General features: G+C 36.7%; 1 protein-coding gene across 6 annotated transcripts in view; it reads left to right on the top strand.

Moving 5' to 3' along the window:
- LOC107099930 (transforming acidic coiled-coil-containing protein 2-like) overlaps window positions 1-17,719 on the top strand; it is a 71,346-nt gene that overhangs the window by 29,363 nt on the left and 24,264 nt on the right. For all 6 annotated transcript variants that reach the window (XM_015398252.1, XM_015398253.1, XM_015398249.1 and 3 more), the window contains one exon: window positions 8,714-8,995. In XM_015398252.1, coding sequence (XP_015253738.1) covers window positions 8,714-8,995 — 282 coding nt within the window. The remainder of the gene's footprint in view (window positions 1-8,713; window positions 8,996-17,719) is intronic.

Here is a 17,719-nt window from a genome sequence, read left to right as displayed (position 1 = left end):
TATATATATATATATATATATATATAAATACCTTTCAGACATATTGACATTTTGCACATTGAAATGTGTGCTGAAGCTTTTGATAAAGTGTAAATTCCTATAACTCATTGTCTCTCACTGTGACTCTCGTTTTTTTGCATTTCTACTAATATTAAATGTATCTCAAATAAGAAATGCCACTATAATATAAACAAATCTGTCTTCATTTAAGTTGTATCTATTGTTCACATTTGTGCTCTTCATTTCTCCAATGGTTGTCCAAATATGCAACTTAAACAGCTTTCTGAATGCTGTTTATATTATGCTTATGCTTATATTATGCTTCATGAAAACAACTCTTTCTCCATAATCAGCACTGGATGCTTGAAATGTAAGATGAATATTTACAAGCTGTGAGATCTCCTTTAGCTTCTCACATCTACGTGCAACAGCGACCATATCTGAGAATGTGCTAATTGGCCTCTGTTTTTCCTTCCTAATGTACTTGAATTTATCAAAAAATTAAAAAAGCACATGGTGCATTGTGCTGCACAGTGAACAGGTGCATTTTAAGATGTGCCTGAATAGCTGGACTGTTACAAACTTGTGGTTTTATTGTTCTGAAAGCCTGGACTGGTAAATAATTTGATCTGCCACATATTTTTCCTGTTGGATTACTTATTTATGCACCTGCAGCTGAAAATATTTAAAGGACAATGTTTTAGTAAACATATTCATCCAAATGCAACTCCTAAATGTAATGTTTTTTGTTAAGAAGTTGTTCGATGGTGATATATGAAACTTGCATTGGCGAATAGCAAGATCATGAACAGGAACAGCTAAATATTGTTTATTTAATTATGCGGGCTTGCACATCCAACAGGCTGAGATACTACTATAAGAGCCCAAAAAAAACAGAATAAAGAATATAAAAGTATTCCCATTTTTTTATATATTATTCTTTTAATGTGGTATAGCAAGCAAATTTTTTTGTTTCTTCATATCTTGTAACGTAATTCGGGGGGACAATTCAATCTGTGTACATTCAGACAACTGCCTGAATGCACCAGACCCATTTTCATTTTTGAGTTGTAAAATAAATATTACACAGATTCAAAAATATATATATAAAAAATTTATCAGTCTAACTGACTTACAGTTTATGTTTAATTTTATTTTATGAGCTGAGAATGTGCGAGCAGTGTGTAATTGTGTAGGCGTACCGCTTAGAAGTAACATTGCTTGCCATCAGTGTGAGCGTGAACAGGTGAATGATTGGATGTAGTGTAAAGCACTTTGGTCAAATCTCCTGACTTGGAAAAAAGTGCTATAAAAGTAAAGGTGATTTATAATAGTACACCTGAAGAGGTTTATCTTTCTTTTCCCTGCCCTGTATTAAAATGAATTAGTTTGTTTTTCAGATCCATAGAGGGTGTCTGGTTTGGTGCTTCGGTCTGCAGAGGTTTCTCAGTGTTTGATCAGAGCAATTAGCAGGTCAGTTAGCAGCTCTGGGCTTTGTGTACCAAGGCAGTTGTTTCTAGCTTAGCTTATATGTGGGTCATCTGGTTTCAGTTTTTATATCACTTTGTTTAATCTTGCTTGATTAATTAAGCTTTTTGCTGCTTTTTGATTAATATATACACCACTTGGCCACAATGTTTATGTTTTAGCTAGGGTTGGAACAATTTTACCTAAATTAAATCTGTGATTTTTACTTTAACCTTTTTATTTTTAACATCCAAATCGACATTTTCCTTTGATTTTCCTTTGTAGAAACTGTATTTATGTAGATGTTTCTCTCCAGGGTATCATTGTTTTAATGGCCTTGACATTTTTTTTTTTTATTATGGCAAGATTTTAACGTTACTGTTGTTTGGAGAATCTCTTACTTCTGCTTTCATGCATGGTTCTGAAACCTAGAAACTGCAACTTTTTTTTCTTATTCTGTGTGGCAGCAAATCTATTTTCAGCAAATGATGGTCACTTAAATGGCTGAAGTGAGAAAGTCAGTGTTCAACTCTTCTTAAATGTATTTTGACCAAAATTGAGTGCTTCTGCCATTCAGTCAATTTCTCAGCTCTAGTTTTAACTATAAACCTATAGCTAATTTAATAAGGATTTTATGATTTGAAACAACATGATGAACAACAAAACTGCAAATTAGAAGTAAATGATAAAAAGTTTTTATAAATAAGACCCTGTAAAGTGAAGGATGCCAATGTATTTACCTTGGCATTTCTGTAGCCAGCTCAGGGAATTCTGACAACACAATCAATTATCCTACAAGAATCACCTAGTTTGTAAATAAAGTGCACCTCTGTGTAATTTCATTTCAGCATACATCTGGCTGTTCTGGCATCTATGAACAAGCTCCATCATAAAGAAGAAAGAACAGCAAACATGTCAGGGTTAAATCATATGATAATATAATTTAGACTATGGCAACACTGCAAACTCACTTTTACATGGCGGTCCACCTTGACTGACAAGCTGGACATGGGCTTATTAGATCCACAGCTCAGATGGGAGATTCTATTGACAGGACAGCTTTTAGTACTCAACAAATCTGTCCTTTTTTAAGGACTAGCAAGAACACAGCCTTTGTTCAATGGGAGGCTGTAATAGGGCCGGTTAACCATAAGCCATAGAGAAGACATAGCAAAAATTCTGAAGGCTCTCTGTTGAGTTAACACTAAAGTTTAAACTTACTTAAAAAATGCAATGTATGGAGGAAGTTTATCCTTACCCATCTGCTTTATATAGCGCCGTCCCCACAGCTTGGCATAGTGGTGGCCACATCATGCTGTGGGGTTGCTTCTCTTTAGCAGCAAGATGGAAGCTGGTCAGGTTCGATATGCAGATGAACGGTTCAAAATACAGACCAATACTGGAGGAAAACCCATTTGAATCTGGATCAGAGTTGAGATCCAGGGGAAGGCACAGCTTCCAGCTGGGGAGCATATTTAGATAAGTAGCCAAAGCTAAGCTAAAATGGGCATGATGAAAGCATTCATTTATATAAACGGCCCTGTCCACATGATTTTGAAATATTTGGAAAGACTTTAAAATTGAAGTTTAGTGACCCTTTTCATTCAGTCTGATTGAGCATTTTTGGGGTTTTTTTTGGAAACAAGAATTGGCAAGAATTTTAGTATCGAGATGTTAGTGCTGTTAAAGGTGCTTTCTCAAAGAATTGATGAAAAGAAGTGAATATAAATGCATGTCACACCGTCTTATTCAAAAAAATAAATGTTTCAAACAAATACATAATTTTTCTTCCATTTCACATCCTGTGCCGAATTCTCTTAGATAATGGCATTCATACCATGTATGTGATGAGTCTGAAACTTCATGATGAAAAAAAAAAGCACAGTAGTTAATCGACTGAATACTTTAAAGAGGCACTGTAAATATTCTTTCCGTTGATTCACTTTTAGTTACTACACTTAATCTCTCTTTATCTACTCTACAATTGCTCTCTCATCCATTCTTCCTATGTGTCTCTAGTTGCATGCTGAGGAGGAGATTACATGCCAGAGCAGCACTTGCTGCTTGTCAGTCTCAACATTTGTCCCATCATAGAACTACAACTTCACCCAGAGGAAGAATAACCACGATAAAAACTCCCATATGTCACCAATAGATAAGGTTACACACGCAAACATGTGATAGACAAAAATATGACTGCGTGGCCAATGAGTGTGTGTAAGTGTGGGCATATGTTGTATTTTCCTCCGCCCCTGAAGGCTGCCGTAGCTGTCAGTTCTGCTCAGTCTGTGCGGCTTTGTGAGCTGAAGCCTGCAGTGGGAGGAATTTGGGCTGGACGCAGTCCCACTGAAGTCATTTGCACAGAGCGGTCAGGGTGGAACAAAAGTCAGGCTTCAGAGAAACACTTGAGTGTCTACCGCGGTGTGAGCGTGAGAGACGGAGTCACAGACAGAGAGGAGGAGGTGCAGTCTTCTGCTTGTGGACTAAATAAGTTAAATTCATTTCTTTTTTTCCTGATGGATCCTTCCACTACTGAAATCTGGAAATTTTGGGTGAGTTTGACAGAGAGACGCTACTTTTATTGTTGTTTTTTTTTCTAGAACTAGTGTGTTGGTGCTTAAGTCCTTCCAGGTGGACGCAGCAGATGGTCTGTAGGTAAACTGTGCTAATTACCCTCTGCCGCTGTTGACCCAACCAGATGGGCAGAGGGGTGGGACAATCCGAGAAATGATGGAGGGATTTTGTGGAGCAAAGTTGAGGAAAGAACAGCCTGTTGCCACACATTTAAAAAGCATTGACAAGTATGAACTTGTTATACTTCCTTCTTTGAGGGCTGATAGTGAACAAGAATTTACCTGTAATTTACCTTTACAGAAACCTTAAAGCTGCTTAACTTGATATGTCTGCCAGAAATCTGTTTATAGTGATCAACTTTTCCATTCAGATTGGAGGTACAGAAATTACACGCAGAATTTAAAAGCTACTTTCCGTTTGAAACTAAAGTGATTTTCAAAATTACTCTTAACAAAAAGTTGCATGAAAGATATGAAAGTGTTAACAATGTTTTTACCTCCAAAATTAGCTTCGGCTCATTTGCTTTAAGTCAGAAGTTTAGCTGCCAAAAGTATTTGCACCCCTTAAATGTTTCCAGATTTGATTAAATTACAACCTTAGTGTGTTTTTTATGGGATGTTATCAAGTGGATGGAAAATAATGTAAGGTTTTAAACTGTTTTTTTTTTTTTTTTTTTATAAATGTACATATAAAACTATTGCCTGCCTCTCTGTTAGCTGTGATTACAGTCATGCCTCTACTAGCTTTGATCATCTACAGGGTTGAATTCTGGTTATTGTTCACAGCTTTTTCTCAGTCGGATAAACTTAAAGTTTTGAACCCTGAAAAAGATTCTCTGAAAAAGAAAAAGATTCCCAGTTTGGAGGGTTTTTTTCAATAAATTCGGCAAGGTTCCTTATCTCTGTTTGAATAAAGCATACAAACAGCATTATGTAGCTAGCTTTATACACTTTCCAGTGTATAAAGTTTCTTTATGTTCATTTTTAATGTTTGTTTTCTTTTATAATTGGTCAAAAAGGCTAATTCTCTCTCACCTAGACAGAACACCATATTTCATATTTGCAGCATCTATTGCAATGCCTAAATTTAACTTTACACATTTTTTTTTATTTTAAGTCTTTTTTTGATGATCAGAGTGATGGAGAAAAAACTATGCACATTATTGATAATTTTGCAAAACATAGAAAACCATACATATGCTACAAATACAGCCATCAGGGGTTTTAAATAACTGTTTATACATTGTAATGTTTCTTAGAACCATCACTTCCGTTTTAAAAGTTTGAGTTGCTTAGTTAAAGAAGCCAGACCATATACAGAAAGGTCTTTCTTGGGATTGTATGGTTTCTTCTTGTTGTGGACAAATGTTGGGTTTGATTTAATGATTAGATCATTCAGCTTAATTCAATTCAGTTTATTTATATAGCAACAGTTTGAAGTAATTGTTATCTCAAAGCATTTTACAGAGACAATTCAATCAAATTATACAGAGTTCTGAGGAAACCCAGCTGATTGCATCCAGTCATTGCTTTGCAGAATTTGCTCCTCCTTATTGAGCATATAGCAACAGCAGACATTTAGTTTGCATTGTGTCGTTGCATCAATCCCTCACACTGAGTGTGCATGCAGTTACAGTGGAGAAGAAACACCCCTTTTTAAAAGGAAGGAGACTGCAGCAAAGCGAGGGTCAGTGTGAGTGGCCTTTTAGCAGCGCCGTCAGGGGGGATCAAGAAACAGAAACAGACATTAATGGAACATAGAAGCACAGATCATAAATAGTCCAATTTTAATCTAAAAAACTAATATTAGGTTTTATCAGCTGGCATCTAAAATCCCCAATATTTTCATGCTGATGGAAACTCTGTGCTTCTGTAAAGTTTGTGTAACTCACTGGTTAATTTTAATTGGGTCAGTTGGTTTTCTTACATTTTTTTGTTCACCTTTGTTCACTCAATCTTGGTATCGACTGATTCTCAAAATTGCAATATCGGTACCATATTGAGAAAAAAAAAAGTTTTATCAGGACACCCCATCCATAAATGCTTTCTATGTTAGAAAATATAACAGGTAACTAACTACAGGAAGCTCTGTCTTTGAAGTAAACAGACTGCTTTGTCTAGGAGATAAATAGGACTAAACACTGAAAAACAGACTCAGCTCTATAATCTATGGTATGAAGCCTAGCTTATGCCTCCCTCCAGGATGGTATCAAAGCTAATGCCAGGTTAGATAAAGCTGCTATAAAGAGAAAAAAAATAAAAAACAGAACATAGAAAATGTTCAGATCTTTGAGAGAAGATGGTACTTGGTTATTTAGAGCTTTATACCTAAAAATAAGAGTTTTAAATTTTATTCATGATTTAACAGGAAGCCAATGAAGGTAAGCTGAAATAGAGGAATATGATCTCTCCTTTTGGTCTCCATCAGGCTGTGGTGTTTTTGATCAGCTGAAGGCTTTTAGCGGCATTCTTTAGAATCAGAATGCCTTTATTGTCATTGTACAGTGCACCTGTCTGTATTGTAAGGTAGTCCTCAAAATGGACTAAATGGAGTTACAGTAGTCGAGCCTGTAAGTAACTAATATATGGACTAGTTTCTCAGCATCACTCCTGAATAGGAAATTCTTTATATTTATTTATTTTTTGTAATATTCCAGAGATGAAAGAAGGAAATTTGTCAAAAATCCTGTTCAGTGTAGAAGTTAAATGAGAAGTCTTTATTATAAAATAACATCGAGTTACTTTACATCGTTTTCGGAGGCAAAGTTAATGCCCTCTATATGCACTGACTGAATAAGCAGCTTATTTCTTCAAAGACTCCATTCTAAACATGATACTCTATCTTGTCTGAATTCAAAAGCAGAACATTTCAGCTCACCCAAGGAGTAATAAATGCAGTTTCCTGGGCAGGTGATTATTATCCCTCCCTGATTGACTAGTTGATGATATCTGACAACCATCATTTAAGTTCCTCCTTCTGGGTTTTTATAACTATTGTCTCCATTTAGGTCTGTAATTAATGAAGACTTATGTGACAAAATACTAATCAACGTTTCTTCTTATATCTCTGGTACCTGTCATGTTACATGGCTTTTTATGGCTCTGGCAAAATGTCTAGATCAGAGAACTGGCTTTCTAGAAGCTTTGAATAGAATCTAACAAAGTGCTGAATCCATCAAAGTGATGTTGGGTGTGCTAAAAACCCACTAGGCAGTGTAAATAGACTGGTTGCCATGGTGAGTGTAGGTTTATTTGCTTAGCATGAATGGACAAACTCATGTCTGTCACCTGTTTTAACACTTGAGATATTAACAGGACTAGAAAATAGGTGAAGTGTAACTTTACTAAACAATAAATGTTTTCTTTAGGTGTTTCTGGGAAAATATTTTAAGCTCGCTATTACCTGAAGGAGGGAGACATGGCCCAGTCCTTACGAATACATTTTTTTATTTTTATTTTTTTGTGGTAAACCTCAGCTGGTTTTTATTAAAAGTCTTTGTTTGGCATACAACACCTGGATGCTTGGACCCTGAGGTTTCCAGTAGATTGCCTACTGGCAGCTATTGGCCTAGGATATAATCTAAGCACAGTTAAAAATGTTTGCTAATACTCATTTATCAAAGATTTAGCAGTTTCATTTTTTATTCTCTGCCAATAATAACCTGTTTGAGTTTAATTTAAAATAGGTATTTTTAAGTGTTGCACAGTGCTTTATTAGCAGTAACAATGTGCTTAGCAGCTTCCGGGGATAGTGCCAACAGTAAAACATAGCTGGTTCAGACTTGTTTGAAGTCCCACTGTGCAACAGCTCATGTGCTTTAATTTGTTATATTTATCCCGTTGCTACTTCATGCTCACTCTATTGGTGGGTTGTGCTGAAGTGCAAATCTTCAGCTGTTACTTTGACTGGGTCAGCTGATAGTATCCCTGCGTAATGGAGAATCTAATCAGTCTTTATTCCACAATCTCTCGGCATCAATCTTATCATGAATTAATAAATAGACACGGAAGTCATTTGTAAATATGTGCGTCTGATATAGAACTTTGGCTAAAGGTGTGTACTGCAGTTAAAGGTATAGGAAATACTTACCGGTATCTAGTTATATGTTATATGTTTCTGATTTTACATTTCTTCTAGTCTGTAAAACTACAAAAATAAAGATTTTCTATTAATTGTATTGCAACACCAGGATGGGAGATCTGAAATGAGTATTTTAGTGACCATTTAATTCCATCTGTGCTTTTGATGATGAAGGTATTTCAAAACTTATGTTGGCAGAAGAGTCTGCTGTGCTATTCTTAGAACCAGACAGGAGGCCTTCCCCAAGTGCAGAACAGCTGCACGGGTGTCCAAGGCATTGCCTGTCAGATTAGAGAGCCTACCACTTGTGATAAGGCCATCACAGATCAGGTTCTAAATCCACTCCACCAGGTGGCCAATGATGACAGAGCCCCCACCATCAGGCTTAATCTCTGAAACTGTGATGTTGGCTGGGAGGGGTGACTGAGATGAGCTTAAATGTTGGGTTTATAAAGGGAAGCATGCTGTCTCCCTATTTTTTTATGATAGATTTCTCTGTAAAGCATTTGAATAGGAACATGGCAGTGAATGTGGTCTGTGTTTCAAATGTCCTGTTGCCTGTGATGATGTTTTGCCTTCCCTTCCTCTGCAGGCTCTCCCTTGCTGAGCAGACAGAGAGCAGCCACCCTGCCCCTGCTTCTCCCTCACCTCCCTCCGATGACCCCTGCACTGCACACCTCCCTGCCATCCCTCCTCACCTCCACAAAACCACAGAGTCTCCTCCTCACCCATCCTTGGAGAGCGACACACTTCCATCCACCCCGCCTGCATCCCCCTGCATCCCTACTCCAGTCCCTGCAGACCAATGTACTCTTTCTACTGATAATTGTGAGGACCTCTACCCTGTTTCTGCACCCTCCCAAGTTCTGTTAAGGTATGGTCGGAAGACTTCATTGCCTCTCCCTGTTCATATTTAGGTCATTTTATCATTTTGGTTTGAAGTTTGGATTCAACAAATGCAGTACAACTTAATTTGGATGGTCGGATTTTTCCTGTGTTGACACTGCTCTCTAAAAGTCACAGTAATTCCTTTAAAACCCTTTAACACCCACATTTTTACATTTTATCTTATTGAAAGCTAAATCCTTCTAGTTTCTGGAGTTATGTGTACAGACTCTGTAGGTTTTACACAACCAGAGCTGTGCAACTTCAAACATGTCCCAAAAAAAAAAACTTTTTTCTCCCCTCAAATAAAATGTATTTATTTGTAATGTTATATCTTTTGCATTATTCATAGTTGACCTCTCCCACTTTCTAGAATTATTCTTCATGTTGTTGACAACAACTAGGTAAAATGTCAGATCTCTAGTCATAAACATTGTGAAAATATGACCCCTTTTGTATGTAAAAGGTCCATTTGGAACAATTGTGCCAAATTTAGACCAAATGGTCCAAATTGGTTTATTTGGTTTATTTTAATTTATTGATTTATTTGACCATAAAAAACACATTACTATGTTTAGATTTACACAAATTTTCATTCAAGCCTTTTTTTTTTTTTTTTTTTAACAATATCTTTAATTTTGATGCATGACAGTCCACTCCGTGTGTAACCGCTAGATCCTCCTCTCCTGTCACTTTGATATGGTCATGATATTTGATGAAAAATCTGAAAAATGTGATGTAAAAACATACTAATGTTGGGCGGTGGACATTAAGAAGTTATTTTTTTACTGCAAAGCTCCAAAAAAAAAATTTCACCATTAAACTGACGACTGCTGCTGATTCTGATTCACACATCTCTGGGAACAAAGCTCTGATCATGTGGTTACCTTGGGTAACTCAAACAGATAAAGTGACTTTTAGACTTTTGCATGTAAAGGTGATTTTTATTTTTTTGTAAATGCTTACATAATAAGTTAACAACTCTGTTTATTATCCCACTCACAAAAACTACAGCATTTTTCTACTTTTTGTTATGTTATTTATTAACTTGAAAAAGCACTCAGAGAGTGCAGAACTCCACCAAGCAGCAAATTTTGCTCCAAATTCTGACTTACGGTACACCTATAGATGAAACTCACACATGATCTGGATCATTAGCAAATTTAAAAGAATTGTTCCTTGGCATGAGGTGCACTTCTGATGAAAAATGTCCTTAAAATCTGTTCATAAGTTTTCAATTGATCCTGCTAAAAAAAAAAACAATTCTCCCTTTCCTTGTGTTTTTGTATTCAGTAAAGGCAAAATATCCCTATCTTACAATGTTATAGAACCCTTGAATATATTTCTGAATGCAGATGATGATCTGGATCATTACCAAAATTGAATGAATTGTTCCTTAGCATGATGGACACGTCTGATAAGAATTCCATTAAAATCTGTCCATAATTGTTGCAGTTATCCTGCACACAGACAGACAGACAAACACACAAACTTTCCTAAAAACATAACCTCCTTTGTGGAGGTAATGAAAACGGTCAATGTGTAATTTGTATTTAATATCCGTTTGCAATGTCTACTACTATGTCATCCTCATGATCTGCAAAACTCCTTTATGTTTTTCAGCTGAGGCAGTTATACTCCTCAGAGTATAGTCTCTATATTTTAAATAGAAAAATATGAATAGTCGTCACTGTTTAACACACATCATTCCTCTGCAGCCCCTTTTGGCTTTGCATTTTATTGCATTAAGTTTATTTGGAAGGAATGACTCAGCCACTTCTGGACTGCAATGATCTTTGCAACCACCAGAGGGTGTTTTCTTCACACTATTCAGAGTAATGCTCCAACCACCTACTGTGTACAGGAGTCTTCAACTGTCTTTTAGATGTGTCTCTGCTTCCACACACCTGAAGTAATGGATGAATTACCTCCTCAGTATGCAGTTATGTTCTCCAGACCTGATTAATCAGCTAAGGTGTATAGAAGCTGCAGCACATTTCAAAAGTTGCAGGACATCAGACCCCGAAGACTGGAATTGAAGACTCCTGACCTTATACAGTCATGTATCTATGACAAAGCAAAGGACTGCAAATATTGGGTTGATAAAAGATATGTCTTATTTTTTTTTTTATTGAAGCAGTTTTGTCAATTGGCTCTTTAAAAGCACGCCATGCCCAGAGAGGAGCAGAAGGATAGAAAAATAGTCAGACAATTTTATATTATTTATGATCTCAGAGAGGCATGTTTTAGAGTACTGCAAAAGAATCAGTGGCTCAGAAAACTCAACTTAATATTTAACCTATCCTAGATTATGATGTAAGAATATGGCAGTGCATCTGTTCGTATACGATTTCGGTTTCGTGTAATTTTATGGATTTGGATCTCTATTAGGAGTAAGATAAGAATAGCTAAGAGTACATCAGTTACATTTCTAACTAGAAATGCACCCTGACAGTGCAGACATGTGCCAAGCAGCAAATATGGGGAGTAGTAGCTTAGTGGTTAGAGCATAGAGCTTAGAATCCTGAGGTGGTGAATACGAAACAGATTGCTACTCTGGGGCCCTGAGCAAAGACCCATAACCCCACAGTGCTCCCCAGGCCCCGCATATGGCAGCCCACTGCTCCCCAAGAGGAATGGTTAAATCTAAAGAGTTAATTTCATTGCGCTGTACTGGTGAAAGTGTAATGACAATAAAACGGTGAAAAAACCCAAAAACAGTTGGCCTATATTTTGACTTACACCTATAGATAAAATTCACACATGATGTGGATTATTAACAAATGTTCTGCAAGAATTTACTGTAGGCAATCATCTGGCAATGCTAAACACTATGAGAGAGGCATGACTTCTAAGGTACTAGATCTTAGCTCTTAACTGGCATTCTATCTAGTTTCACCTCAGTCCTGTCCTGATCTCTGTCATAAACCACTTCAATGTGTTCCATTATCAACAAATGTTCTAAAATCCATGCAAAAATTCTCATATTATTTTATGTATTTTTTTGCAGACATACAGAAAAAGGCGCCCCTTTAATGCAGGAATGTGATTAAAAAACAAACAGAAATTTCAACCACTAGGCTAATAGAGCTCTGCTCAGTTGTGTTATATGATGCGTAATATGAATAAAGTCAGAAAACTGACATGACATGTTTTCTAGGTGGCTATCTATATCTGTAATGAGTTGATTGATTTCACTTTAAAAGCCCATTCAAAGCTGTAGTAGCTTTACCATTTAAACAAGCATTTTAATCCTTATATTACAAAGGTATAAATATCTCCTGACTGTGATTTTCAAGAGGATAATGCACTTTTTCAGAAAGATTTTCTTTAAATTAACTGCAGCAATCTCTAAAGCAACAGATCTCAATCCAATAGTGCACCTTTGAAATGCACTAAAACATGTTTGTTTCTTGTTTCTTTGTTTCTGCATGATTAAGTCATGACATTATGAAGAGAAATCTCTGCAAAATCATGAATCACCAAGGCATTACTTTGGTTGTTAAGATACCACTATTGGTCCTGACAGAAGGAACCTCCTGTAGTGAGAGTCCTTACTTAATGAGTTATAATTGTAACAAACTAATTTGAATCCATTTTCCCTGAAACAAAATCTTTGTGGAGTTTTATTTCAAAGAACCATAACTGATAGTTGGTTACATGCATGCATTTTGGGTTGACCCTTTTAACTGCACTTTTATTGAGTGCAGTTATAAATCTTTTAGAAAACTGTCACAGCCATATTTCCAGTGCCTGGGTTAGTTGAATTTTTTATTTCATACTGCTTTGAGGCTGAAGCTGTGTGGAAATATTAGAATGTGATTCAATACTGAAATGAATGGGGTAATTATTGCACATATGTCTGTGTCCTAAATGCAGATTTGAGTCTCTATGGGGGTGGGTGGTCTAAACCAAATCAATAATCAATGATTTTTCTTCTAGTTCTGTCTGTGCTTTGGGCAACAAACCAGGGAATTATTTTCATTAGGATTTTAACTCCCTTAATATACTTTCAAAACATCATTTATAGCGAACTGGAGGTTTACACGTGGGTTTCTATTCTAGCTACTGGAGCAAGCAATCTTTTTTGCCCTTATAGACGCAGGTACGACACCTGAAACCTCTACAGGAAGTTTTCACGTCTGGAGGCTCAAGTTATCCTAGAGAGCCTGAACTCCCTCACTTTCCCATGAGTATACAATAGATTTATTCGTCTCATGTTGCTTTGTCTCCTTGTCCTTGTTGAAGCTGAAATCGGTGGGGAATTTGATGAAACTGATCCTTCCCCCCTATTCAAAGCCCAGGGGACACTCTTTGCATCTGTCACCCAGATGACTTAAGAAGCAATTGCTTGATCGCTTTGCTTTCAGCCGAAGGTTTAGTGAGAGAAAACCCCAAGAACTAAAGACAGAGGCAAGAGCATTCACATGTGGAAACATCTATTGTCATCCGTTATAATAGAAGTGAGATGGCCTCGAATTATCTTTTGTTGCAGCAGCATTCTTTTACTGTAAAGAATTAAAACGTCTAACCTACATTTTTTTGCGCATATACTTAGTGTTGGAAAAGAAAACAACATTAAGATGCATTTGTTTTGACAAAAACAGATATCACTTTTACTGGTACAAACAAAGAATGTAAATTATATGTAAATGAAAGGATTTTTTTTAAAAGCGCACTTCACTTTTTAAACTTTTTTTTTTTTTTTTTATCATACATTAGCCAGTTTTCAATCATTAATTCACAACTTCCTTTCGCCCCGGAATATAAATATGATACGATATACCACTAAGCTGGATAGAAAAACAATTTCATCCTTATGGCAGTTTGGAAAATATACAAGAAATAAATATGTTGTTTAATTCCTTAAGTAAAAAAATACGAATATGTACATTTTGATTAAGTCTGAAGGACTTTAAATGATGATTTGTGTGTTGTTTTTTTTGATACATGACTAACATTAGGCTATTAAGGAACAACACTGCAGTTGAGTTAAAATGTAAAGCATAGGATGTATATGTGGAAAATGCACCTTATATTCTTTAAGTATAGTTGATGGGTGTTATTCCTCCAAACACCTTGTTGGAAAAATGCCCTAAAAACATTTATAAACACCAGGACAATTTCCATAAAATTCTGTTAGTTTCAGAAAAAGGAAAATTTGCCATCAAGTCCGTTTTCAGATTAGCCTTCTTCATTGGTCAACTAGGTAAATGCACTTAAATCTTGTAGAAACCCTGTGGGGTGAACTAAAGTCAAGGGAAATCCTACATAGTTTGACACTATATAGGATTTGTGTTTATATATGCATGGATTCAAATGGAAGGTTGGATTCCTCTAAATATTTGCACACCTTTTTGCACACTTACTGTGTCACCATCTCTGATTCTTTAAGAATTAAAGGTAGAAAACTGGCATTTTTAACATCAAATTTTATAGTTTCCTTCCTGTTTTATATATTATAGCATTTTGAAATTGAAAAAAAATAATGCAATGAAAAGCTTTTTATGTTTGTAAGGAAATTCTTCTAACATTCTAGACTTGTAGAAAGAAAAGTCTGGCACACTGGTGTCATGCACTCTATTGTTTACCCCAGACATCTCCCTGGTTGGCTAGACTGTGTTGGATCCTTCCATTGTGTGAAAAGGTGGAACAGCATAAAGATTTATTTTTTCTATACATCTCACAGGCTGAGAATATGAGATTCCAGCAGTGTGATAGTGATTCTTTTACGTATATTTATCGTAGGAGAGTGGAAAGGAGAAACTGAAAGCATAAGGGAAAATGGATGGTTAATCACTGCAGTTTCAGGATCTATCCATTGTTTGACTCCCCTGCATAGTTGTATTAGCAGACGGAGGGGGGGCTGCTTGTCTTTTTAGAGGCGCAAGTCTGCTATGAGGGGGGTATGAAGGATAGGAGGGGGGAGGAGGCTGTGAGAGCAACAACACAGCTCAGCGATTTCTGGAGCTGAGCAGAGAAGACGCTCTACAGTCACACATGCAGAACGGCTAGAAGGCAGGATTATATTTTTATATTTTTGAGCTCTGCTGTCAGAGATTGCTCTCCTCTCTGCGTGGATTGATTTCTACACCAGATGCGATGGAGGAATTATCTCCATAAATTGAGGAGCAGAGGACCGAGGATGCTGTGCATGAAGCGAAGAGCCCCTTAAATCGTCCACCGCCGTTTAGCTCCTAATGCAAGGAGCTCGGTCTCATCCTCTGCACTGCAGCACAGTGTGCTCACCTCCTCCGACACAGGCTGCCTGCTCTGTAAGCTTATACGGAGAGGGAGCTTTGGAGGTAGCAGGTGGATGTGGTTGCTGGCTGGGCAACGGGAGCAGGAAGGGGTGGGGGGCAGGGTTTTCAGAGATAGTCAAGGATGGGAGCCAACGAGTCCATGGAGCAAGGACAGATGCATTGTCCATCTCAAGAACACATGTAAGTTTGGAATTATTGGAGCTGATCTTTATTGTTCTTTTTGTGGGGATAAGAATCGTATCACGTGATGTTTTTATTTATTCATGGCTAGAGACAGGGTCTCCATGCTGCATAACTCTTCAGTGTAGCTGCCAGGTGATGCAGTTTTCCAGATTTAGACACTTGTGAGGCTGCGAAATTAGAGAAAAAGGTTGAAAAAACAACAAATTGTTACATTTTTCCATTCAGATTTCTTTAATAATAACAGCCTTGACTATAGAACTACCATCAGCCAAGCATCTAAACATAGCTCTTGTTTGTTTTCGTCATGTAAATACAGATGAGGTCATCTACTGTAAGCACATGTGGAGGCATATAGTGTCCTTCTGCTGCCAATACTGTAGCTATAGAAAAACCTAAACAGTTTTCCTGGAGAGGTCCCTGGGAAGCAGAATAGAGGTGGCACAGGGAGACTGGTGGGGTGATGTTTTTGTTCCGTTAGAAGGAGGACGTTACTGCCGCGCTGGGATCTCACGTTGGTGACGGAGTTGAAATAGAACAAGCTATGGAGGCGGGGGGGTTGGAGGATAACTCAGGAATGGATCAGTGCTCCACATCTCAGACACCCTGGTACTCACATGTGAAATCAGCTGAGAGGAATAGAGGTGCCTGAGAGGATGGATCATTGTTTGCCTATTACAAGGAAGCAGATTTTTCACAGTGACTTTCACTACTACTGGTATTTATTTTACCACGTTTACGCTATTGACATGACCATCAATAAAATCACAACTAACAATAAAGTAGCTAAAAAAGCTACTTCATATATCTTCCTGGTTTGTAAGGCTTTCTCCTTTGATATCCATATCTGCTCATTTTAGTTCCCATTAAGCCTCTAAGTATTTCAAAAACTGGAAGGAGCGCTTGAAAAATGACACAAATTATAGACTTTTAAGTATTGCTGTTTAATAAAGGATGCTATCAACTAAGAATATTGAATTTCAGACTGTTTGCTGTTTAAAAAAAAAGCTTTGCTGGAAGTTATATTAATGAGTGAAAAACTGCTCATAAGACTGGCAGAATTATGACTATATCTGCTGTAAATCTATTGTGGAGCATGATCTGTTCTGCCATCATCTTACTTGAAGAAGTTAACCAGCTGATACAGAAAGCCGGTTCTGTTGTGGGTACTCTAGAACCGGATCTCCAACACCTCTATGAAAAACTTATCAGCTATAAAAAAAAATTTTAATTGAATTATTCATTTACACATACTTTTCTACAAAAATGTGACATTTTTAATTTTGTTGAAATATTGTGCATTTCTGCTGTTTAACTGTTTCTGTGTATTAATTAAAAAAGGGGGGATTTGTTTTGGTGAGAAGTACTTTAACATAGCTGGAAAAAAAAAAAAGCCATAATACATTTAAGGCTATACATTCAATGAAACATGCAACAAATGGGACAGAAACAAAATGAATGTTCTGTAGCAGCGGGCTTCTTTTTTACTAATTGGGTGTGAATGGGCAAAAATGGCAAAGATAATGAAATAAAAGGAGCAAAAAGATGAGCACCTAATGAAGTCTGCCACACAAATGACTATTTTGCCAATATGACCTGGCAGCACTTAAATTCACTGATCAGATTTAGATCTGTTTTTTTTTTGTTTTTTGTAACTAGTTGTTTAACATTCAGGACCAGATTAAAACAAAGCAAAAAAAATAAAAAATAAAAAATCAAACACAATAAGTTTCTTCCTTCTCTAAATCTGTGGCCATGATATCAGGCTGTCAAGTGGGTTAAAGTGTGAGTATGTTTGATTTAAATTCATGGTGTAATTAAGTTGCACAAAGAGAGTGACAAAACAGATAATAGTATTATTACCGTATTATTATTATTATTATAAAGTATTTCAAATTCATGCTTAAAACTTGTGGTTTTAAAATCTATCAGAGTGAGACATCTTACCTTTGTCTGATTTGTACCTGCATTTTGTACACTAGTGATTGCTCTTATCACATTACTATCTTTGATGCATTTTCCCTGGAAAAACACTTGTTTGGGAAGTTAAAGGAGAAAACCACTCCTATACACATGAAATGTTCCCTACACACTTCCTTCTTGGGAAACGTTCATCATGTCTTTCCTCTACCCTCATGTTTTAACTTTTTTCTTGCTGACCTTTCACTGACTTTTTTTTTTTTTATAATGCACCATCTGTTTGCAGACACTGCATCCGATTAGGCTGAGGTATTACACTAGAAGATGATCTTTGTCTTACCCTTTTTTAA

Source organism: Cyprinodon variegatus, unplaced genomic scaffold (assembly GCF_000732505.1).
Source record: "Cyprinodon variegatus isolate N-32 unplaced genomic scaffold, C_variegatus-1.0 Scaffold920, whole genome shotgun sequence".
Lineage (NCBI taxonomy): Eukaryota > Metazoa > Chordata > Actinopteri > Cyprinodontiformes > Cyprinodontidae > Cyprinodon > Cyprinodon variegatus.
The sequence above is the reverse complement of the archived record's forward strand: the minus strand, read 5'-3'. Positions and strand labels throughout refer to the sequence as shown.